The sequence below is a fragment of the Filicampus tigris genome, chromosome 10 (genome assembly GCF_054856515.1).
Source record: "Filicampus tigris isolate MCC_2025a chromosome 10, RoL_Ftig_1.0, whole genome shotgun sequence".
In the NCBI taxonomy this organism is placed as follows: Eukaryota; Metazoa; Chordata; class Actinopteri; order Syngnathiformes; family Syngnathidae; genus Filicampus; species Filicampus tigris.
Window position 1 is genome coordinate 19,125,145 of NC_141226.1, and position 25,180 is coordinate 19,150,324.

General features: G+C 40.8%; 2 protein-coding genes and 2 long non-coding RNA genes across 10 annotated transcripts in view; 2 read left to right on the plus strand and 2 right to left on the minus strand.

Annotated features, from left to right (window-relative positions):
* The first annotated feature begins 2,952 nt into the window (after positions 1 to 2,952).
* On the plus strand, positions 2,953 to 11,964 carry armc6 (armadillo repeat containing 6). Of its 3 annotated transcripts, XM_086042778.1 has the most exons (10): positions 2,953 to 3,340; positions 3,646 to 3,731; positions 3,807 to 4,127; positions 4,221 to 4,377; positions 5,641 to 5,786; positions 5,868 to 5,999; positions 6,397 to 6,534; positions 7,065 to 9,010; positions 11,474 to 11,508; positions 11,937 to 11,964. In XM_086042778.1, exons 1-8 carry the CDS (start codon positions 3,220 to 3,222, stop codon positions 7,275 to 7,277), a joined length of 1,314 nt encoding a protein of 437 aa, XP_085898904.1. In that variant the 5' UTR covers positions 2,953 to 3,219; the 3' UTR covers positions 7,278 to 9,010; positions 11,474 to 11,508; positions 11,937 to 11,964. The 3 variants fall into 3 exon arrangements, with proteins under 3 accessions (XP_085898904.1, XP_085898903.1, XP_085898905.1); XM_086042777.1 differs by having other exon boundaries at positions 2,954 to 3,340; positions 3,807 to 4,377; XM_086042779.1 differs by having other exon boundaries at positions 3,252 to 3,354; positions 3,807 to 4,377.
* LOC147141173 (uncharacterized) lies at positions 6,925 to 14,079 on the minus strand. Its single transcript, XR_015088338.1, has 3 exons — positions 13,877 to 14,079; positions 9,238 to 9,297; positions 6,925 to 7,273 (listed from the first exon to the last, which is right to left on the minus strand). It is a non-coding gene; the product is annotated as an uncharacterized LOC147141173 (long non-coding RNA).
* Positions 11,966 to 23,619, plus strand: slc25a42 (solute carrier family 25 member 42). 2 transcript variants are annotated; one of them, XM_086042782.1, is made up of 8 exons: positions 11,966 to 12,108; positions 12,824 to 12,935; positions 13,256 to 13,281; positions 13,847 to 14,013; positions 14,143 to 14,259; positions 15,015 to 15,166; positions 15,278 to 15,629; positions 21,535 to 23,619. In XM_086042782.1, the coding sequence occupies exons 1-7, from the start codon at positions 12,031 to 12,033 to the stop codon at positions 15,601 to 15,603; spliced, it is 978 nt and encodes a 325-aa protein (XP_085898908.1). In that variant the 5' UTR covers positions 11,966 to 12,030; the 3' UTR covers positions 15,604 to 15,629; positions 21,535 to 23,619. The 2 variants fall into 2 exon arrangements, with proteins under 2 accessions (XP_085898908.1, XP_085898906.1); XM_086042780.1 differs by lacking the exon at positions 21,535 to 23,619 and having other exon boundaries at positions 15,278 to 19,643.
* The window catches only part of LOC147141175 (uncharacterized), a 33,262-nt gene continuing 28,985 nt past the window's right edge, over positions 20,904 to 25,180 (minus strand). For all 4 annotated transcript variants that reach the window (XR_015088336.1, XR_015088335.1, XR_015088334.1 and 1 more), the window contains exon 4: positions 20,904 to 21,337. This is a non-coding gene — a long non-coding RNA (uncharacterized LOC147141175). The remainder of the gene's footprint in view (positions 21,338 to 25,180) is intronic.

Below are 25,180 nucleotides of genomic sequence, written 5' to 3' on the forward strand. Positions count from 1 at the left end.
TTGTACTTGTAAAAGTGGTAAAGAACGGACTCTGAAATGTACTCAAGTACAAAGATTCATTGAATAATGGTACAAACAGTCACGTGTACAGTAGAGTCATGTAGTAAGTAGTATTTGTACAGTTTTTATAATTCAAATGCAGTAGTTTTATATAATTAAACTAGCACCCCCTCTAATTTTTGTTCATTAGAAGACAGTACTCCAACATCTTATAGAGACATTCAGAAGCACATTTATGCCAATAGGTGGTGCTGTAGTACCACTGTGACTCCACTAGGGCAGTGGTAGTAAAACTTTTTACACTAAGCACCACCTGGATCCTAAAGTACTACAACAGCATTAAAATACAGAAGTGTAGTAGGCCTAACAAGTGCCCAGAATGATTTATTTTTTATTGGCTTGATTAGACTCTCACTATTTTATTTTATAGTCAATGTAAATGGTATCAGAATAAACACATTCACACAGTAACACGCTAACTTTGTGTCCTATCTGTATATCGATCCACAGAGTTAACAAATGCATACCGTGATACCTGTTATTAGAAAACCCACTTTGAATTTTGAGACATGAGCCATCGCCCAACCATTTTTTTTTCTTTGAGTTGTGAACAAAACATTTTAGTTACAAGCTCTAAATGGTGACAGGGATATTCATAACAAGCAGCAGGCAGTAAAGAAATGTTAAAAAAAAGAGGCCACTCGCTATTGATATTTAGTCCCAGTTCAAATGTAAACATAAAACAAAGACAATTACACATTCGGTATTTAACCAAACCACATAACTTACAAGAGTGATGCTAACACACAATGCAAAATGCCATATAGATGGCCTAACAAAACTAGCATTGATGTTGCGGTAATTATAATCCTTTTAGGCCTTGTTAAGACTGCCCGCCAAAATCCGTTTTTTTTAGTCCATCTAAAATGAAACTGGATGACTCTTTTGTTGTCTGAACAGTCACGAGGCTAATGAAATCTGATTTTTGTGAGACAGATTGAAACCACTTTCGGAAGGTAGTTTCATATCACACTTGGACAGGATACATCTCAGTCCCCAAACACACCGTTCGGTTTTGACTGTCTGACACATCCTATAAGTGATCGATATTTGAACACGAATGATGCAGCAACAAATAAAAACAGACATTATAAAAATACTCACAGCCATATATTCTCTACCCACTGTGAAAAAATACTAAAAAATACTATTATTACTATTAATATTAATATTATTATTACATCGTACTGAGTCATTTGCTGTCAAGCTCTTCTTTGTGTAGGATGCATGTCTGTATTACACTGCCCCCGATGCCAAAGGTGCATTCATGATGCCCACATTGTTTATTGCTTACATTCTATTTAATTATGATATTATAGTGTGTTTTTATAACGTATAATACTGTGCAGTGTAATCTTTCATATTAATAAAAACACGTTACGGGAGTGCTTTTGTGGGGTTGGAGCTGATTATTGGCATTACCATTCAGTTGACTGGGGAAAGATTATTTGAGACACACATGTTTTAAGTTACGAGCATGACCACAGAACAAATTAAACTCGTATGTCAATGCACCACTGTTTACAGTAGTGTTTAGGCAAGGTCTGGTGCCAAGATAGAATAGACTAAAATTGGATATTTAAGGGTTAAGTGGGTTAGCCCAATTTTAAAACTACATTAAACTCCGGCTTCTCTCTGTCGGTGTGGAGGACTACTGGCCGTCGGTGGCCACATGACGGCGTCAACTTAATCCTCATTAAGCGCGGTAACAATGAATGCAGGAAGAGGCTGCTGCAGTGACGATGAACACCGGCTCACTATTTGGCAGGAAACGGCTCCTCTCTGCTGCGTCCAAGAAAGCCTCAAGCGTCCCAGAAGTTCAAACTCATGAAGAACAGTCTCCACCCCCTGGTGGCGTGACGTGACGGCTTCTGCTCTTTTGCCCACCAGATAAAGGCGAGAGACTTCATGAAAACCAGATAGCGTGTTATCTAGCCATCCATTCTCTGAACCGCTATCATCACTAGGGTCTCAAATATGTAATATTTATAATACTAATACAGTATTTGAAGGAGATGTTTGATAGTCCACACGCTTCGTGCTTTGAATTGACCGGTGAAATAAATAAATGACTGCACAAGTACTCATTTATTATTGTTAATAGTTATGATAAAACAAGATAAGATAATAATTTAATGATCCACAAAGGGTTTATTCGGGTGTCACAGCAGCACACAACCGATTGTTTGAAAAGATAAAAACAATAATGACAGAATATAATACAATAGTGAGTAACTGTGAGATAAAATGATCTTTTTGAACGATAAAGAGGCACGTGGTCAGTGTGCTTCACACAAGCAAAGGCACAACACCTACAATTATTTACAAACATACACAAGTTAATAACATTCATAAGCAAAGCAGAGAAAACAAGTAGCTTACCAAAATTCCTTAAAGAAGTACATTTAAACACATTATGAGAAAACTTAGAAAACAAAACAAAACAAACAAACAAACAAACCACATTAAACGTAAAGGAATAAAATAAGCTTACTAATATTGATATTGTGGGTCATCTATCTATCTATCTATCTATCTATCTATCTATCTATCTATCTATCTATCTATCTATGATCATGTTCTACCTAACTACAGAGGTCAACACCTGACTTTATATTGCCTTGGTTTAACATGAAGTTATAGTTTGTCGTTTAGATGCCTGTCTTTGCCACGAATGGTATTACAGCCAGTGCACCTAACAAAGTGTCTGATTAAATTATGTCAATTTTCCACCCGTTCGTCAATTTAATTATGTTCCATTAGTCTTGAACCAGATAAGCCACACAACAATTCTCGCCGCATTCAATAAATATGGAACGTGTGTAATTGTATGTTTTCACCGAGCACATAAAGGGGTAGAACCGTCCTGCGCAGGCGGCAATTCACTAAAACAGTCCGGCAGAAATTACGCAATGTACACGTTTACAAGGAGAGTCCGAGTACGTAAATTGCGCAAATCGACCAGGGTAGTTTCATTGAATAAAGCGAGGGAAGACACAGGGCGTTAACTAACTACATTGTTTTTTTTTAATGATAAGAAAACTTACATTAAAGCAACGCCATTACACGATAGATACATTTATTTAAACTAGAAACGGTAACAAACGAGCATTGCCGCATTATTGTTACATAGCGGATAATAACTGGAGTGATCTGAAAATGGCTCTACGGAGGATCACTCAGGAAACATTTGATGCTGCAGTGAGGGAAAACGTCGATGAATTTGAGATGGATCCCGACGAAGCTCTGAGGGAAGCCGTGGAGCAGTTTCAGTCTCAAGGTTTTGTTGCCAGAGTTAGCATAAATGTACCCTTTTGTTTCTTGGTAACTTGCATGCACAATTTGCTGAATCATGACAAGTTGGATTGGGTGAATAATGCACGTTTTTAACTATTGAGGTTAAAGTACTGAATAGTTAGCTTAATCATTAAAGAATAACTTAGCTGAACTGTCCAGCTTGAACAAATAGACACACTTGTACAATTTGATAAAGGCTAACCTTATTTAGCTAAATCTTTCCTGTTATTTATATGATCACAGTGTAATCCATCCATCCCAGATAACTGATGCATACTGTACATGCAGGTGTGGACCTCAGTTGTATTGTAAAAGCTGTACCTGCTGCACCATCAGATGACAAACAACAGGAGCAAACGCATGAGATCATACAGGTATAACTTTGTACTTATTAGTAATTGACGATGGAGTGGCCACACCTTCTGATATCATCTTTCTTTCACTTGCAGGCCCTGGAGGCCCTCTGCATTGCCCAAGACTCCCCTGACAGTACAAAAATGGCAGTAGATCTGAAGTGTTTCACCGAGCAATGTTCTGTTGGATTCGCACAACGGTACCTGGCGGCCCAGAAAGGCGCATATCCCATCATCCTTTCCTACTGCCAAAAGAGCGTGGGAGAGCAGGAAGCCACGTTGGCTTCTCTGTCCGCCTTGGCTGCGCTGACTGACGGACAGCCCGACTTGTTTGATGCAGGCGGCAAGCAATTCCTTTTGGGTGTTCTCAAGAAGTACCAGGCTGATTCTTCATTGACACGAGCTGCCATCTCCGCGGTGCGTCACTGTTGTTTGAAACATGAACAGAACAGACAGGATTTGGTCAAAGCGGGCATCCTGCCTTTACTGACTAACGCCATCAAACAGCAGAGTGGATGTGCGGAGGTGGTCAAGGAAGCTTCTGGTGCTCTCAGGATCATGACTTTTGACGATGATGTCCGAGTTACGTTTGGACATGCTCACGAGCACGCCAAGATGATTGTTCTTCAGCACAACGGCCTGAAGGTCTTAATCGAGTCTGCAAAAGGTGAGACCGGCTGATCTATACAGTGCATACCATCCATTAAGCGATGCAGGTTGACCTCAGGATTTCAAAACAATTTCTCCGTGAGAAGTACACTTGGGGTTCACTGTATAATAAAAAAATCGGTGATGCACTGAACCTGCCAAAAAAAATGAACCGATGTGTATCTTAGGATGACTGCAATGGAAATTGTAATCAATCCATATGGATAGTTGGATGGTAACATTCTGACCTATATATTGTTTGGATGTTTCAATTTAAACATTCTTCACTTACAAGTACGTACAAGTGCAAAAAATAATGACGTATATTAAAATGTTAAAATATAGCTGGAATGATTAATCGAATAATTTGACTATAAAGAAAAAAGTCCAAGCAAAATCTCTGCTTATACAGTAGCCTCCCATCACTAGTTAGAATGTATTGTTTCCAAGCATTGACACAGCTGCCGGTGCACTTTCAATCTATTGAACGAAGGTTAACAAAATAAACTTAACAATACTGTACTGCAGTGTTTTTCAAACTGCAGTGTGCCGCGAGATATTGTCAGGTGTGCCGTGGGAAATTATCTAATCATGCCTTTACTACATTGTAGTACTCTTCCATACCAGCAGGTAGCAGCAGCAGGTAGCTACCGGTAATTGTCTTTGTTTAGAGACAAGCGAATTAGTGACGCATGTTTATCCAAACAGGCCCATGTTACACACTGAGTATCAATACGAAACATTATTAAATACTTTTTTCTTTGTGTTTATTTAATTCCTATTCAAGACGTTATAATACAACGTCATTCTTCAATGTTAAAAAAAAAAGCTTATCTAAACAATATAACACTTATATTGTTAAAATTAGCTTTTTTCCCCCACTATTTCAGCTGGTGGTGTGCCACGGGATTTTTTCAATGAAATAAATGTGACTTGACTCCAAAAAGTTTGAAAAACACTGCTGCGCTGTACTGGTCACGGATATGGTGGAAAGTGACGATAGCGACCTCAAGTGGACAACAAGAGTACAAGCACCTTGCATGCACGTTTTGTTGTTTAACCATGCAAAATTAAGTTTTATTAGATTACTTGATTAACCAATGGGATAATTGGTAGAATAATCAATCCAAAACATTCAATAATGGCAGTCCTAATAATGACGGTTGAATGCTTCATCTTTGGAGTGATGTCTGTGGAAAGCAGACAGTACCATTCGTCTATGTCATATTGTGGATCCGTCTTACTTTCTTAACGTGATTTCCGCATGTCTTTCTACCTTCAGCTCACAATGACAATATCTCTGTTTTGAGTGAGCTGTGTGCCACCTTGTCCCGTTTGGCCGTACGGAACGAGTTCTGCCAAGACATTTGTGACCTGGGTGGACTGAAGCTCATGATGACGTTACTCGCAGACAGCTATGAGTCAGCGGTACAGACATAGAGTTAGAAGTTATAAAGGTGTGTAATCCATACACATTCTTTTCACACGAGATTCTTTTTGCCTTCTCAGGAGTTGGTGCGGCAGGTCCTTAGTGCAATACGAGCCGTCGCGGGAAATGACGATGTGAAAGATGCTGTTGTTAAAGCGGGTGGAGTCCAGCTCATTGTCATTGCCATGAACAGACACATGACAATCTCTGCTGTAAGCCATCGTTATGAATATTGTGTGCTAGAGCCTTACTGATGAAATATTAGGTGGAATAAATTTCCGGTAACCGATTAATTATCCATATAATAAAAAAAAAATTGAATGAATAAAATAACTTATTTTTTGGTCCCTTAATGCTTACAACAGTAAAGGTATGAATTATACGCAGAGCATTTGACGGTTTTACTTAACTTTGACCTTAAGTGTTAGTTTAACTTTGCCACAGAGAGAAAAATCTGCCATTTTTGGGTGAGGGTTGAATGTACTTATCTTCTAAAAAATAAAATCATTTTTGTCCAGTTAATCAGTTGGGCTCTATTATTTGTCACTTAGGACAAGCCAGTAGACAGTAATTTTTAATATCCTTGACACATTTTCTATCCTTATTCAGGTGTGTGACCAGGGCTGTGCATGCCTTTCTGTCCTGGCTTTACGCAAGCCCAACAACTGCAAGGTCATCATGGAGGAAGGAGGAGCCTTAGCGGCCGTGCAGGCAATGAAGTCTCATCCTGGTGTTGTTAATGTGCAGGTAAGCATAACATGACTGATCACCAGTCAAGGGCACATGGAGACTCACAACCATTCACACTTCATTCCACTTCAAATGTAACTTCAAATGTTCACCAATGAAATGGCTACGAATGCCATTCATCTTTTCCAGGGCTTTTGAAATAACACCAAAAATAACCATATAGTATTCTAAAATTGTTGAATGTAAATAATTAAACAGTGTGTATTATTATTTCTTGCCGTAATTCAATGGCCATTGTGTGTCTGGTGTGTATACCTTGGACACCAGGGAACCGTAACATTGTATATACATAAATATTACACGTAGATCTGATGACGAAACACAGAATATCGTTGCAACTAAAGTGCAATAATTCACATTTTCCAGTGGATAAAGAATTATTTTTTTAATAGATCCATCTTGAGACTCCAGGCCAAAAATTACGCAAAAATTCTGCTGTTTATCATTATGTCGCTAGCCTCCGTTACAGTTCTGATTTTGCTGGATCTCTGTGTAAAATGAGATCTTTTTCTGCCTTTTTTAACCAGAAACAGGCATGCATGCTGCTGAGAAACCTAGTTTCACATCAGCCCACCTACAGCCAACCAATTCTGGAGATGGGTGTGGAGGCCCTCATATTGCAAGCGCTACGGACCCATCGAGACTGCGGCGACGTTGCCAAGGCTGCCCTCAGGGATCTGGGCTGCCAGGTGGAGCTACGGGAGCTGTGGACCGGCAAACGTGGCGGCATCACTAACTGAAACGGGAGGAGAGCGGCAAAGAAAAGTCAAATTAGCCATTGTAGTAAATTGTCCGGAAATGTTTTCAGCAAAACAAAATGCAATCTGAGGAAATGCACATGTTGCAGTTGACATTGTGTTTTAGGGAGGAAAAGACTAGATCTACAAAGAATGTTCCTTTCCACTTTCTTCTATTGTCAAACTAATTTTTGTCACGGGCCACATTGTAGTTATGGTTTCCCTCCAAGGGCTTTTATGACTATGAACCCTTTTCAATGCATGATTGCCTTATATTATCACATAGATGCAACAAATTGATAATGAATGAATGAATGAATGAGAAGCCACTAAGTAATTATTTAACTATTTTAAATCTATTTTAAAGGGGGATTGGTTTAAAAAAAACTGCTTACACTATGTTATATATCAGTGGTGTTAAAAGTGAAGATAATTTGCAAGAAACATGAAATCGGCGTATATGATTTTTCCTTTGCGGGCCACATAAAATGTCATAGGCCGCATCTGGCCCCCAGGCCTTGAGTTTGACACTACTACTGTGTTCATATTTGATTTTTGTAATGGTAAAAAAGTTGGCTTACTTGAAATTCCAAGTTGCTAAAGGTCAATCAATATATGTGAGAAAATACACATGATGACTTGGAACATGATCGATATGTTTTATTTTACCAATGTTTAACCACAGGTTTAGGTATGTGTTTTAGTCCTTTTCATATATTGTTTACACATTATTTAGCTATAACACACTGATGCATCACACATCAATTTTCCAAAGTTGCATAGTTTTTAAACACTCCTTTCTAGGCCATGCACTGTTTACCAACCTTTATTGGGCCAAGGCACACATTTTACTCAAGAAGAAAAATCCCTCTGAAGGTATATATAGTAGACTGAAATGATGTAAACCTCATCTCAATGTGCTCACAAATGAAATTAGTTTGAAATCTGTTGGAGGGGACTGTATCTTGAGCCTTGCAAAGTCGTGTCCATTTTTTCAGTGGTGTGTTGGTTTCACATGTACAGTGGACTGGACAATCCCCACAGTGTTTGAGAGCAGAGACAACATTGATTTTTCATTATTTTGGCCCTTTTTATATACTTGCTGTCAGTTGGTGATTTTTTGGGGGGGGAATAAATATTTGGCAGCGTTCTTAACACCGTTCTTCTCTGCGGTGTGTCAAATTTAGATGATATTTTCACTATACAGGGACTAAGTTAAAACTATGCTCACACTTGCGTGTGAGATTCAAGGCCAAACAAGTCAGAATTTCTGCTCTGAACTATTTCTGTTGACGCCCCTCCATCCTGCCTATCGTGAGAAGCCTTGCTGGCGTCAGACTACATTTCCCATAATGCCTGTCCACTCGCCCTTGTCAACCTCACGGCATGGGGGGATGGCTGAGCCTGTTTCGGCTTGTGACAGGAGGAGCGGCAACAGCAGCATGGACGATAATGTCAGTCACTGAAAGTCACCACTGTGCGAGTGAATGATTACAAGTCAGTGCACATATTACGCTACAAAGTTGGCGAACGGCTGCCGCGGCGCATTTGCTGCACTGAAAATGAACGCAAGCAGTTGTGTAGCAGCGAGCTAACGGCTAGCTAACCTTATCTAACCCAATGTTTGGCTAAATTTAATGCCGAAAGGTGGGTTCGGGGGATATTAGTTTTGCCTCGGAAAGTGCAACAGGGGGAAGTTTTCCAAAGCCTTCGAAGTTGTGGCGTTGTCAAATCAGGTAAGCAACTGGTTATGTGTTATGCTGTTATTGTGCTATTTAAAGGCAGGTGACGGCACAATGTGATACTCTAACGTCAGAAAGCGTGGTCGGTCTCAGAATCGAGTGCGGTACTTGAAGAACCTGACCAGACATCGTAAGTGTAAAGTTAACGATCTGATGAACCCAATCCCCAGCTTTGTATTTCGCAATCGCGTGTCCGAAAAGTTGTGAGAGTCGTTACGTACCTGGTGGTCTTGTGGTTAGGATTCGGCGCTCTCGGCGCTGCAGCCCGGGTTCGGTTCTCGCTGAGGGAAGTGAATGAAAAGTTCAGGCTGAAGTTCCGTTTAACTTTAATACAGTACCTGCTGTACTAACGTTAACTACCAGACGCCTGTTGTATTCTCCGTTGAACTATTTAATGGATGCCCAAAAACATGCGGGAGCCAAACCTAAGACACGGAATAAAGTCTACTCAGTCGAAAAAGATCCCTGTTCTTATACTATCTTGCTGCACCCACACAGTGGGGCGACATGCCTGGTCCATGTAACAATGTGTGACTCCGCGGTCTTAACTGGATTCAACTATCAAGTGTGCCAAACAGTGTTATAGTTAGGGAAGGCCATCGACATTTAATCAACTATCTTTCAAAAACAAAGAACCTTTTGGACAGTGATATGAATTACAACCAAAATGTGTGGGGAGGAGATTATTTGAGGACAGTTATTTCATTATTGAGGGGACAAGGGACACTTTGGGGCCCAAAGTGCTCATCTCAGGATCTGGCTGGAAACGCTGTTGTTCTGAGGCCAATATTAGTAGGCCACTTTTTCACAGGAGCCCCTTGTTGGCTCTCCTGGCCACCTCTCATTATCTTGTTCTGTTGATTCAACATGGCTTTGATGTGTTTTCAAACTCATTTGCAGACTCTGCATCAGCAGTCCCCCAAAATTAAACATTGTATTGTAGAGTGGGTTTTGTGCTTGAATGGTTTTTAATGCAATTCGGAAGACTCTTCAGGTTCATTGGAAGTTGAAGAAAATGCATTATGTCCTCTTCATTATGACCTTCAATTATTTGTATTGGAAATAATAGAAATAGAAGAAAAGGGTCAAACTTTTGCCAACATTGATTAAATGTACCGGGAATTTTGTGTTTTAACTTTCCCTGGTTTGCTAAAGGCACTGTAAAGAGTAAAAAAAAGTATTGAAAACTGAACACACACCACAGTGTTATTAACGAGCCTGAAAAGAAAATTGCCAAGTCCATCAAATCAGGCTTCAAAATGGTGTGAAAAACAGACTTGTTATAGTACATTCTCACAGAATGTGCTCAAATGTCTGTCGTCACATACAGTGTGTCTGCAGTGTGAGTAGTGTGTGGTTGTAGTTGTGTGCACTTTCTCATATTTGATCACATTGTTTGTACAGGACGGTAATTGAATAACTTATGTAAACGATGAACTGGTTTTGTGCAAGAATGTACCTGATACCTTATTATAATACATTTCAGTGACATCCAGGCTCCCAGTTGGAGAGCATTGCACTTCTCCCTCCATCTTCTAGTTTGATAATTGACTGCAAAACCTGTGTTGTCACAATGAAGTTGGAAGCCTGAGAAGTTAAAGGTCATATAAATAAGTGATCGCCTGCTAAAGCGATGAGCTCACATAAGCTCACTAGCGGGACGCAAACTTGTGTTGAAAGTGTAACCCGCGATGCAAGCAAGGAATCGGCACGTCTGTTGTTCTCTTGGCAGCGGCCCACCGGACACCTTTCCCCTACAAGTCAACAGCGTTGCTCTTCATGAGATATTTTGGGATGTAACTTTGCCCAGGGTCTTGTTGGCAGGTGGCTAAATGTAACAAGGACACACAAGTTAGTGAGTCCATACCATAAGAGTTCATGTGCTGTCATAAAGCGGTAGTTGTGCGAATTGAGGTCAGGTAGAAAAGCTAAACAACAACGGCTAAAAATTAAAGCAGCAAACAGCGCGGGCAGCGCCTCAAAATGAAGATCAAACTTTGACGGCAAGCAGTTTTTCAGTTTTATTTATTTATTTATTTTAATTGAGCCGTTAGTTGTACCTTCTGCCATCTAGTGGAAGAGCATTTAATTGTTCTGCCTCTCACTTTGTCGCTGACCTCGACAATAAACATCCAAAGACACCTTCTTTGTAGTAAATGGATCGTTTCCCATGACATGATTCCCCGGAAGTCGCCCAAAACGGTCAGCTTGAAACAAAAATGGCAGACTCCCTGTTCAATTTCAACCTGAGACCTTTTGGTGTGTCTTGTCATGATGGACACCTCCACTCAATTTCCGGTGTCGGCGTTACTTTTTTCTGACTTCAGAGTAGTGACTTATGGGGCGTCGTGATTCTCAACTGGTGGGCTCCAAAAGTGAGACGTGGACCCAATTTAGGTGTGTCAAGGACAGCTAGTAAAAAATGACTTGCATTTGTCTTCTTTTTTTTTCCCTCAGAACACTACTAAGACTGAGACAATTTACAACATTAGGTAAGCGTCAGAAAATGTTACTCACTTACGGTACTTGTGCTCTAGTCACTTGCTACTCTGTAAACCAATACAGTGCAGCTCAGCCTTTGGCTAGCAGACTTCATAGCTAGCGTTATGATTTTGACGGCATGTCAGATACATTTGAAACGGAATCTAATGCTATTTTTAAACAAACAAACAACCTTTTGCATCATTGGGAAGTCAGGGTAATAGTTGAGAACCGCTACTCCTAAATACAAACATTTTCACCAGGATACATGAAAAATGCTGAGTTTTCTTGGGCATTTTGAGTCCCTCTAAAAGGCATTTCTATCGTCGGAAGAAAAATATAACAACATATGGTCCTCGGGCCTGAATTAATTGTGTCTAATGAATTGTTTTTCACCATTTCAATGGAATTGATGTTTCGTCTGACCCCTGCTCTTCAGCTCCCAGAACGATTCTCCCCCCCCCCCCCCCCCCCCCCCCGCGGTGGTGTGATTCATGAGTACGCTCCGAGGCGGTGGCGTATAGTCCTCGGGCATGGGGAGTGGAGTCCAGGATCAACATGCAGCGCTCGCCCACGGAGAAGTGCTGCCGCGGGCCTCCACTCAGTCAGAAGTGAGTGAAGAAATGCTCAGAATAATTATATCTTTGAAAACTTCTCGTTTGGCTGTGAACATATTGCAACGACTGCCAGCACATGTCCAAAACTCCAGAATGGTCAAGAATGAAAAAGTTTCAAGCCTAAGTCCAGACCGAAATCGAATCCACGAAAAAAAGAAGCGCTTGCTCGTTTGAACTCAGTCGTATTTTAGAAGCGCGTTTGCCTTTGTGGGGGAAAATTCTGATTCCGATTCTAACAACTTTCCGCAGCCACAATTTGGATCCAAGCAGTCCTTCTTACAAACTGTGAAATGGTATAAACTGTTTGGGGATGATAGTTTGCAGTATATTTACGACACTCCAAACTATTATTAGAGGCAATTCTAAACATTTTGGGTGACGTCATTTACTCACATTTATTGACTATTTTCCGTAGTGCTCCGTCTCTTAACTTCACAAATAGCGGAGGATTACTTTATCGTTCTTTTATGTCAGAGCTAATTGGGTATTTTTCTGGAAAACTTGCTGGGTTGAATTGTTGGCATGTGTTAAGCGTCTTTTCTTTGCATTTGGTCATCCAAGGACATTGCGTCAGATTTGTCCGCTGGCCCATCGGATGCCATCAATCATTCTCAGGGCAACTCGTATTTAATCCTCTACAGCAATCCAAACGCAACCTGGCCTGGCTACTTGGTTTGAACTGAAAAGTGACCCTTCCTTTGCCGCACAGGGCCTGAAGCAGACTCGCTCTGTCCTCAACTCGCTCTTCTCGGGGGCGTTGGCGGGAGCCGTGGCCAAAACCGCTGTCGCGCCCTTGGACAGGACAAAAATCATCTTTCAAGGCAAGCTCGACACACTCGAAAGCAATGAGACCGAGCTAATCTCAGGGGGGCGGCCATTTTGTCACTTCTGTCGATGGAAGTGACGTCACAGACCCTCAGGGCTCAGATAACGACCAATCACGGCTCACTTTTTTGTTTGTTTGTACATATTTTTAGGTCACATTAGAGGGGAAAGTTTTTTAAGCCGTTTATCACGCCCTCGTTTTTTTATGTCACAAAAACAACGCATTTGAACGGAAGTGTGTCGTCTTTTTATGGCAACGGAATTCACAAATAACTGAGGCTGAACATTTTTTTTTGTTGTTGTTTTTTTTTTTCAGTGTCTTCTGCAAGATTCTCTGCCAAAGTAAGTTTGACTCGATGATGTATTGACACCACAATGACGTTTCTCTCTCGCTAGTCACTCAGACAGTAAGTGATCTGCCAGAAATAAAACCTCGACAATACTAGTCACTTTGTGGTAGAAGCTTGAGAATGACCCCAAACAGAAAGTAATTGTCACCCTGTTCAGGGGAAAAGTTGGCAAAAGTCTCCCTAAGTGAATTGCTGACTCTAACATGGGAAAAACAAACCGTAAAAATAAATAAAAAATAAAATAAACGTTAACATGCAAGGACTGGGCGTTTGTAGGAAGCCAATGTCCTTCAAAATTAAAAATGTTTAAAATTGTGGGTAACAAAAATAGATTTTGCTGGCTATCCGAGCACACAAAAGATAGTACACCTGCGCAGGCCGAAATGAGAAATGTGCGTGAAATAAAGCAAGAAAAAATGGATAAAGATGGGTTTGCAGATACTAAGTTTTGGATGATGATTATTAATGATCAAATTATTATTGTTGTTTTTCATTAAAAAAAAAAAAGCATGACAGTACATCAAGTAGAGAAAAGTAAGCTGCCGTATGTGTTTCAGGAGGCCTACAGGTTAATCTACCGCACGTACCTTAAGGATGGCTTCTTCACGCTGTGGCGCGGGAACTCTGCCACAATGGTGCGAGTCATCCCGTACGCCGCCATCCAGTTCTGTGCTCACGAGGAGTACAAGAGTCTCCTGGGAGACTATTATGGCTTTCAGGGCAAGTGAGTGTGAGCCTCAGCATTGCATACACACACACACACACACACACAAAGAGTTGATTTTGTTACAACGGGGCTAGGATTTAGGTCTTAAGACGGCCGCGGTGTTTTCTTGTTTGGTGTTTGCTCCAGGGTCCTGCCTCCGCTCCCGAGGCTACTGGCTGGATCGATGGCCGGCATCACGGCGGCCATGTTGACGTATCCACTGGACATGGTGCGAGCTCGGATGGCTGTTACGCCGAAAGAAATGTAAGGTCATTTTGAACCGTAACCAACCGGCGTTTGGAAACGTTTGTTGGTCATCTGAAATGTCACCACGACAACGGTTGTTTGTCAGGAATATTCAATAAGGAGTCGACCCCGCAGAATTGTTTGGGTTAATATGTTCTATGCGCCTTCACTAGTCCAAACGTGGCATTCTGATTAATATTGTGGCTAAAAATCCACACGTTTTTAGCCATCTCCGGTGGCGGCCATTTTGTCACTTCTGTCGACTGAAAATGACATCACAACTACCCAGGGCTCAGGTAACCACCAATCACGGCTAACCTGTTTTCTGAAGCCGAGCCATGATTGGTCGTTATCCGAGCCCCGAGCAACTGTGATGTCATTTTCAGTCGACAGAAGTGACAAAATGGCCGCCCCCAGAGATGGCTAAAAACGGGTGGATTAACTGTCCACAAACGCAATATTTATCAGAATGCCTTGTTTCAACTAGTGGGCTTCCATTGAACATATTCTTGAAAAAAATATGCTTGGTTCGACTTCCGCTTTAAGAAAATATATACCAGTATATCGTCGCTGTCATGTGAAAAACTTATATCCATTTTTTTTTCAATTTTCTTATTTGTACGTATTTCCGCGTTACAGACCTCGCATTAATGTGAAAATCAAAAACGTTTCCAAAATTGGACATAAGTGTTTTTCGCAGGACAGCGGCCATATGCAGTGCAGACATTGTTAATGTGGAAGAAAAAAAAAAAACAGTCCTTGTCTGATGTTAGGTACGGCAACATTCTGCATGTGTTTGTGCGGATCTCCCGGGAAGAGGGCCTGAAGACCCTCTATCGAGGCTTTACGCCCACCATGCTGGGCGTGGTCCCCTATGCGGGCCTCAGCTTCTTTACCTACGAGACGCTGAAAAAGCTTCACGCAGGTACAATATAAGCACAACAAAGTGCCTCTGCTCACTCGCCGGTCTTTATGTTTGCGACGTAAAGCGTAGCCTTTAACGCCAGAACTCTGATTTTGCTCCCCTGTGACGCAGAGCGAAGTGGGCGCCCGCAGCCCTACTCGTACGAGCGGCTGGCCTTCGGCGCCTGCGCGGGCCTCATCGGCCAGTCGGCGTCTTACCCCTTGGACGTGGTACGGCGGCGCATGCAGACCGCAGGGGTCACGGGCCACACGTACGGCACCATCCTGGGCACCATGAGGGAGATCGTGTCCGAGGAGGGCTTAATCCGAGGACTCTATAAAGGCCTCAGTATGAACTGGGTCAAAGGGCCCATTGCAGTGGGGATCAGCTTCACCACCTTTGACCTGACTCAAATCCTCCTGAGGAAGCTGCACGAGATGGGCTACACGTCGCGGTAATGGCTCGAAAACTTGTGAAAACAAAAGTGAGTGAGGAAGGAGTTTTGTGGCAATGAAAGCAAACACACACACACACACACACACACTCGCAGTAAGTGTCCTCCTAACACGTGTGCCCCCTAAAGATGTGACTTAAGTGTGTGCATTCGCTCTTGTCATGTGCATCAAAGTGCAAATATGCTGTGTGGATATTATCTGTTCTTGCGTGGCCACTTAAGGTGTCGACTGAACTGGGAGTCACGCCCGTGCCGAGGAGTAGGGCTGCTCGATTTTGAAAAAAAAAAAAAGAATTGTGATTATTTTTGCTAATTGAAATCACGATTATTCAAACGATCATTTATTTTTGGGTACAAAACAAGAACATTTTTTAACGTCAAAAATCTAAAGACAAATACATGTAAGTGAGTTCCTTGTAGACCAAACTAAATTGCTACAGTTAGTTATTTATAAAATTTGAAAAAAAATCAAATGTGTAAATTCAAGTATGATTTCCTTGTGTAAACAAACATAGTGCGTTGGATATAAATTAATATTAATAATCGGGTTTTTTTTGCGATTATGCCAATTTTGTAATCATGGAGTGTAATAATCGTAATTGTAATCGAATTTCGATGAATTGCACAGCCCTACCGAGGGGCTCCCATGAACTGCCTTCACCAGCAAAGAAGGCTGCCATTTATTTACTGTCCACTTTATAGATTCTTTAATATATGAGATTAGGTTTTATGTGGAACATGTGTATTGAGGTATTGAAATGTGCTATCTATACTTCGATGCTTGCCCCAAGTGACCTAAACATGAGTTCAACTTTGAACTGTTTGCTTCCTACAGCGCATAGTCGGGCTGCACAATATTGGAAATAAAACATGCGATAATGCAATGTGGCTTGTGTTGCAATATCGATATTATTGCGATATTTAACATTTATCTAAAGAAATGACATTTTTCAATATATTGTTACGTGTTTGTGATACGCAAATTGCACCGGCCGTGATCGTGTTGACGATATTTTTTCAATGTTTTGTGCAGCCCTAGCACGCATGTGCAGCTCAATAAATTCGAAGAGTGGTTCTCGAAAGTACTACCTTTTTTTTTTTTTTTTTTTTAACACAAAATCGCCGTCAAGAAATTAATGGCACATAAGAAACAATCAAAGAATTTTAATGTGGAAGTTAAGTCTCAATTAGTCTGCGGAAAACCATCTTCCCGTATGTTAATGAATTGATGTAACAACCCGTTTTTAAAAATGAACTACCGCAATAAAGTTCTATACAATATTCCAATTTATTGAGATGCATCTGCACATTAGCGCAATCGCAAGTACAATTTTTTTTTTTGTTTACAGGGCGATTAACTTTAGTTTTCCACGAATGATACCAAAGTACAGGATAGCTGTGGCTGATATCTGGGTTTAGTATATCGAAGCACAAGAATTCTCAGACTAGCTAGATGAGCTTTATCCCGTGTGCAGTTTGCGTGTTCTCCCGGTGCTTCTGTGAGTTTTCGGCGGCTTCCTCTCATCCAAAAAGCTCGGCGAGGACACGGAATGAGGACAGGGCGCTACTCAAAATGTGGGGATGAAAATGACGTCGAGTTTTGTAGCGGTGATCCTGGAAACTGACGTCTATTTTTGTTCAAGGTGCATTTAAAATGAAAAGAGTGCCCATGTTATTTCATCGTCAAGATTGTACTGTATCATATCATAGACTTTCTCTTCTACAATTCTTTTGTCTAACATTAGTGGACATTTTACACTTCAGTTGAAGAGAAGCTGATGTTTTTTTTTTTTTTTGTTTGTTTGTTTTCCTTTTTTCGTCTCACTCATTTCATAGATTTGAAACATCCTAGTGAAGCGGCATTAGCTAGCATTAGCTTGTTATGAATGTCACTTGGGCACATAATCACATTTCTTTCTTTTATGTGTGCGAGGTTTGTTGGCCAGTTCTCTTGTAAAGGCAAACTCAGGCCAGATATTTGAGCACAGTGTACAGGAGGGGGCAGCAAAGTCACTTTTATAAACATGAGACAATCTTAACGTAGCAGCTTGTTAGCGCCTCGTCAATATTTATTGTACGACGCGAAATAGACAAATGTTACAATATCTGATTCATTTATCAATTTGAATGCGCAATGCAAAACTGATATTAGTTTTAAATGTAACACTAAGATGGAATAGTTACAAGCTTTGAAAACTGAAAGCGAAACAAAGCAAAAAGGTCAAGAGAAAAGCCAGCACTCATCGTTTGAATTCCTACTATGCTAGCTTTCCGTTTTGCAGATATTGATTGAACTGACCTATTGGGAGCTGCACACACCTCTCACCACACCGTCTCAGTTGTGGCTGCACAAACAAGTTGCCAAGTAGCTGTAGATGAGTCCAAGCATAATAAGATGGCAAGTCTTACTACAGCGAATCAGTGGAATTTGTCTTATTTGTGGAGAAAAAAAACTTGACGTGCTAGAAGAGAAAAAAAAACGACTGCAATTTTGGATAAACATGCCAATTTTTGTTTTAATAGGTATAAAAATCTAACAACAGATTTTTATGATTTTTTTTTTTTTTTCTAATTGTTCGTGGCGTGTTATCGGTAGTCAAGCAGGAGTTCTCAAACTTTTGGGGTCCAGGCACGCCTCGCAAGGGAGCCGTTTTTCCAAGGACAGATGCCATAGGAATGAAAAAGGTGCCTAATTTTGAGAAGAAAAGTTGTGACGTTATGATAATGAGGATGACACATGGAATGTTTTCAGGATCATCTCAGCAGCTGCAAGCTCACTGAACATCTCAGTAGCGTCTCTTGAAGTGCCTGGCGACGAATAGTAACCCTTTTACTAGGACTCAGCTACTTGCACCAACCTTTTTGCAAGGTTGGTCTTTTTTTTTTTTTTTTTTTTAGTTTTGATAATCCGCTGCTGGAGGTGGTTTGTAGTTGGAGGTGTAGAAGGACTCTGAATGAATGTCATTCTCCAGTCCAGTTTTTCTACCTGGATTCTGTAATCCTGATGACCTCCTTGTAGGATTTAGCTGCATAGAGCAACTAACTCATCTTGGCAGGGTTTTTTTTTTTTTTTTTGCTTTGGCTACGTTTTTTTCCCCCGCTGTGTTCCCAACGGCCACGGCAGCTGCGTTTACCCCAAACGTAAGACACTGTGGGATTGGGGCTATTTTCCCCTCCAGATTTCAAGTCTTGCAAAGACAGGCCGTGGCGGAGCGGCGCTGTTGACTTCATATGCTTAAAGGCGCAGCTTACCGCGGATGCCATTAGGTTCCTTCCTGGCCCGCCACATTCTGATTGGGTCAGTCAAGTTTGTCAAGTTCTGTCATAGTTTTTAATGCGGTTGCCGGGCAGCTTTGGAGTTTGTTTGTGTCCCCCGTGGTCCGACTCCAGATTGGGCATTAGCTAAAGATGCACATGCATAAATATTGCCGCTCAATACGAATTTGATAATATTATTTTTCAGTCAAGAACTAATTCACTCATCCTTTGTGTATTTACTAGTGTTCTAAACAAGTATAAGCAGCGAGTGCCTACTTAATATGTCAATCCGTTTTACTACAACCAATTAGGTTGCTCACCTGCGTTACAAATGCTCACTGCTGTTACAAATGTCTGAAACATTTCCCTGGGCATCCACAGCAATCACTGCCTGTCACGTTTGCCCCTCCCTCCATATTTAAAAATAAATAAATAAATAAATAAATAAAAGTATTTATGCTGATTTCCTTTGGAATTACATTTTTTAATAGACTTGATGGAATACTAAAACAAAAAGAAAATCCTGACAATTTGAGTGATGAACCATTTTAATGTGCAGATATTCATGTTGATTTAATTGTTTTGACACAATTTACATACCTCCCAGGACACGGTATTGCATGATACATTTTGTTTTGTAGTGTAGCCGTTATTCAAAAAACGCTAGTAATTTGTGCCATCTGAGTGTGGATAATATGCGTACCCCATCTGCATACTACATTCACATTGACTCAACTACTTCATATGACTGTTTGTAAATGTCAAATAAAACTGCTAAGTACTGTTGAGATGTCTTCTATCACTGTTGTGTCCAGTATTACTTGTCTCAGCTTTATTTATAGAGCACTCCCCCCCCCCCCCAAAAAAAAATATATATATCCTTTTTTTTTTGTATATACTGGCGCTTTGTAATTGCGAAAAATAACCACTAGAGAGACCTCCAACCTCGGAAATGAATTTATCATGCGCAATTCTAAAAACGGTCGCTAGATGGTAGCGCAGGCACAGTGCTTCGTCCAGTTACGCGGAGGCGATCGGAGTCACATTTATTGTCTTGACGTATGAACTTGAACTTTGACCGTGAACGCACCACAGGAGCGCAACGCTTAAAATGGGGATCACCGTAAAGTTACGCTGAATCAGATAAGACTTATTTTCACCATAAAGGTTTTATTGATTAGATGCCTAAGGGCCACTTTACAAACAACAACACCAATAGAATTTTTTTTCCACGTTTGAGTTGAACACTGAATTTTGACTTTGTGTGACAATTTAGTTGAATGAACGGGGGACTAAAGTAAGTGGCTCTCGGGACTAATTAGGTGGTATGAAGGAGACCAAAACCAAGATGGAGGAGTGTGCATGTGTCAAAGGATGTGGTTGCTATAGATACTTGGCAGGATGCCAGAAGGAGGCAGGGACAATTTGCATTTATTCAGATTTATTCTTCTCTCACACACACTTCCTCTTGTATCTCACATTTTAATCACCATTATTTCTGTCCTTTTCCCCCTCTTCAGCTACTGGCTCCTAGCGCACCGACCCCCCCCCCCCATTATTATTCTGAGTATTATTGTTTTTTGGATTCTCATTATTATTTTGGGGGGGTTAAAATTATTCAGATTTTTTTTTTGCTGCGTTACTTAAAAAAATCAGTAAATTTATTTGAAGACAACGGTTCATGAAATACAGCACATTAGCATGTAAAGCTATGAAGTTGCTACACAGTCACTTTTGTTCCATAAAATATGCCCTATCCTTTAATCACAAATGATCACAAAATTACTGAATTAAATACAAAAAAACATTTATAAAAATATGTAAAATAATACACGCATATTCTGGGTTTTATAGTATATGTGACGAACAAATATTTATTTTTGTGTGCCAAAAATAACGACAATTCAATAGAATTAATTCTGTTGACCCACATACACCACAGCTTAATGTCAGTATTTCGATCATAGTGTTTTATGTTATCTACTGTATATATTTAGAGACACTTCATTATTTTGGACATGAACTGTGAGAAAACTAACTACAGCATATTGGTCAAATCAATGTGATTTTTTTATTGACAAGACAAATGGATTTATACAGGATGTAAACACAGCATGCGTTCATGGAAAACCAATTAAATCAATTCTTCAACGCAACGTGCACGAAATCTAGTAGTTGATCACAATTCACTAGAAAAAAGAAATACATGCTGTCATGGAAAATCAATTCAGTCATTTCTTCAACACATATTGTATGAAATGAAAGTAGTCGGTCACAATAGAAAGAAATACAATGTTGACACTTTTTACATTTTATTTGCAATAAAAACAATGCAAAGCACACCTGGATTATTTGCAGTGTATTTCCAAGTGTACACGCAATACATACATATCTGTGATCTTCATTCACAATAGCAGGATAACGGTGTAATGGATCCACAACCAGGACTAGGATTGCCTGTTCTTGTCCGGTATCACATTCTGCCAAAAAAAAAAAAAAAAGAAAAGAGAGAGAGAAAGTGTAGATGAGTGAGACATGAAAAAAAGCAAAAATCATTATTACTTGACACTTTTAAAAATGAAATATTGAACGTGTGTGTGTGTGTGTGTGTGTGTGCGTGCCTGTGTGCCTGTGTGCCTGTGTGCGAGCATGCGTACACGTGTGTCTCCAATCACAGCACTTTTGGACGAAAAAAATACCAGGGAAAAAAATTACAGTGTTTGCAGGGTGCTGAGTTCGAGAAGGGACTCCCTGGTCATGACTAGCAATACGTCTGACTTTGAATCCACGCTACGTCACCCTTGAACCCTCATGTACGGAATGCCAAGAAGACTCCCAGCTCAGCGGGGGAGCCGCCCAATCCCACCCGAGGGAAATGACACGCCCACCCGCATCCCAGGCACGGTCCGCTTTTGCACCATCACTGCACGGCGACCCGACCAGTAAAGAAACCTTTGATGGTTCCGAGTTACCTTGTATAATAAAACGATATTTTTTCAAATGCGATTCACACGATGGAGAGTGAAGAAGAGGACGAATGCACTTATGGCTGAATACAGTCCCCTGGATAGATGCGATGCTTCAGACATGGAGCAAATTATGAGAGGCCTCAGGGCTCTCCGGACCTCTTCAACTGCCCACGCTGTCCCGACCAATGCTTAATGTATGCACTATTGTAGTCCACAGATAGCAGCTTGCAGATAGTGAAACATGATCAGCGGCCTTCACATTAGGTACACCTACAGAGCCCCTTTTTTGGCCATCAAATAATAATGCGCACACAATATGCCAATTTGTGGCCACCAAGTAGGTATTACGTGCGCACAAAATACACATTTGTGGCCATTATGTACTGCATACCTGAAATACCGTGCACAAAATTCTACTTGGTGGCCGTTTAATGTCAAATAAATGCAAATTTGTGGCCGTGAGGAAAGTACGAGTGCACAATGTACAAATTTGCGGCTACGAAAAAAGGTATAAGGTGCAACGTAGTTATCCCGTGCGAACGTTTTACCTACAGTATTTCATGAGCTCAAATCGGTATGTTCTATGCGCATTATACAGATTTCGTGGGCACAAATAAGTATGTCCAGTGCAAGTTATTCCTCTTTCTTATCCCCAGAATAGTATTCGTGTGTGCGTTATACCTAATTGGTGATCTCAAATTAGTATTTCATGTACACGTTATGTAGTTTGTGATCTCACGTTGGTATTTCGTATTCATGTTATACCTACTTCGTGGTCTCAAATTAGTATCCCCTGTGAACGTCATACCTAGTTGGTGAGCTCGAATTAGCATATTATGCACAGGTTAGACCTATTTCATGGCCACAAATTAGTATTATTTCGTTTGCAAGTCATACTGTACCTCCACAGTAAATTTCATAGAAGACTATATTTGGTCCCAGTCCAAACAGAGTTAAGAGTGAGGAGAGTTTGATCCATTCTGAAGATTTACTCCTGCTCTAGTGGCCGGGGGGAGGCTATTGAACTCCAACATGTTTAAATACAACCCAATTAGAGAAAAAAAAAAAAAACGGTGACTTTGTAAAAATTACTCTACCAATTTGATGGTGTATATTGGGACCACAAAATAATATTTTGTACGCACATTATCCCTCCAGTATTTCGTGACCACAAATTAGAGGCCTCACATTAGCATTTTATGCTATCTACTGTATATTGCGGCCACAAATCTTCCTCCCCATGTCATTAATATATGATGATTATTGTAGTTGTAATGCAGCGGTGCGGATATTCACTGCATCACACTGAGAGCTGATTCAAACATTTTGCCCCCTCTCTTGTGTAGCTGAATAAGATAACCGTAATATCAGAAAAAAAGAAAAAAAAAACCTCTGAGTGCAGCGTGGTGCCGTTCCACTTCATACAAAGTCCAAGCAGCTTATACAGAACAATTTACAAGGCGGCGAGAGTGAGATGTGTAAAGGTTAGATCGTGATGAGATAAAGTGAAGGCTGGATGATGTAACTGCTCGGAGACAATAAGAATAATGTGAGCGCGAGAAATGTGCACACGCCACATGTTTAAGTTCAGTGGAGGTGGATCGAATATTTACTAGCATGAATTGTTGCGTTGTAACGTGTACAAAATCGTCTCGTATTGCTCTTGTCAAAGCGGAAGTCAACATAAACATATGTTTCTCCAAGAATATGTTCCCAGCAGGCCCACTAGTTGAAACGCGGAATTCTGATTAATTTTTTGTTTGTGGAATATAAATTAAGCAGCAAAATGCATTCGTTTTTAGCCATCTCAGGAGGCGGCCATTTTGTCTTCTGTCGACTGAAAATGACATTACAACTGCTCACAACGACCAATCTTGGCTGACCTGTTTTTTGATTCTGAGCCGTGATTGGTCGTTGTGAGCAGTTGTGATGTCATTTTCAGTCGACAGAAGACAAAATGGCCGCCCTCGAAGATGGCTAAAAACGAGTGGATCAACACTTATTCCACAAACGCAATATTTATCAGAATGCCTTGTTTCAACTAGTGGGCTTGCATAGAATATATTCTCGAAAAAGAAATGTTTGCGTTGACTTCCGCTTTAAGTCAATGTCTGACAGCGTCAGTCCAAACTTTTGAAAGGCATAATATTTGATACAGATCTTATGATGGATGTCACCGCAGGTGTACCTAATGCGTCGGGCCGTCCCTCATGAACCACGCGGTTTTATCCAAGAAGTTCACGCTTTTCACGTTAACGAGAATCCAAGTATTATTTGGTTAACTGTTAAATCCAAACACAACTGGAAGAGTTGGGGTGGCTTCTGAGTGTGTGCTGATTCTCTCCTCTCCACACACACATTGCTGCTGACATTGTGTGCGTGCAACAAAGACGTCTTGGCGGCCCCTCATTATAAATACATGTCATTGGATCACAGCTCGTGTGAATCCCCGAGTCTGCTGCGCTCTAAGTGGCCGTGACTGAGCCCTGAATGGGTGGCCGACTGACAGCTACACCAAAAGAGCCAACGGTGTGTGTGTGTGTGAAGGGAATGCCGTGATAACCCCCCACCCCCAACCCCACCCCGTCCAGCCTATGGGAATGAAATCTTCCCAGCGGGACACGGTCGGGATGTGGCTGCGTATTATACACACATACAGGCTAAGCAGACATTTGATTAGGTACAGTGTTCCCCCACTGTCTCGCGGTTCAGCCCCCTCTCTGCAGATTTTTAAATGGATGGGTTTTAACAGTATACAGCAAAGTCCAAATTTGGAGCAGAGAGCGCCTTCGTTGACGTTACATGTTATGCCGCAACATACCGACTACTGCAAGAGAGCCACCAGCCGAAAAACCATCAGGGTTCTGCTACAAATAGCCGTTGGCCAAGCAAGGCAGAGATAATATATGCCTGTGAGTGTTGTAAGCGTCGCTGCTCCATGTGTTATAGTACCAGTACAATTGTTTCTATATTTCATGCAAATATTCAAATTTGTCGTAATATCGATGGTAACTTCCCTGAATCTGTCGAGGGCGTTACGCATTGTATGTTAGCGTTAAGCTAGCTGACTTGTTAGCTGAAAATCACATTATTTTCAGTTTAAATATACACAGTGGAATTCTCTATTATTTTATGTGTTGGTTTTTCAGTAAAGTACTACTGGGAGTGACAAATAAACAGCTTGAAGCACACAGGAGAACTGTCCGAGCGAGAGGAGAACAGTACTTTTAATAAACGGTGTGTTTTAATAAATGTGGATATAGAACGCGAGGGGGTAACGCCATGAGATTGTTGTTGTTTTTTTTTTTAATGATCTTTCTATATCCGATGTCTACAACACAGTATATCTTTTAT

Coding starts and splice junctions, on each gene's coding strand:
- armc6 (XM_086042777.1), top strand. CDS start 3,220: ATGGCTCTACGGAGGATCACTCAGGAAACATTTGATGCTGCAGTGAGG. Junction 4,378..5,640: donor CTTAATCGAGTCTGCAAAAG/GTGAGACCGGCT, acceptor TTCTACCTTCAG/CTCACAATGACAATATCTCT. Junction 5,787..5,867: donor CAGACAGCTATGAGTCAGCG/GTACAGACATAG, acceptor TTGCCTTCTCAG/GAGTTGGTGCGGCAGGTCCT.
- slc25a42 (XM_086042782.1), top strand. CDS start 12,031: ATGGGGAGTGGAGTCCAGGATCAACATGCAGCGCTCGCCCACGGAGAA. Junction 12,936..13,255: donor GACAAAAATCATCTTTCAAG/GCAAGCTCGACA, acceptor TTTTTTTTTCAG/TGTCTTCTGCAAGATTCTCT. Junction 14,014..14,142: donor TATTATGGCTTTCAGGGCAA/GTGAGTGTGAGC, acceptor TGTTTGCTCCAG/GGTCCTGCCTCCGCTCCCGA.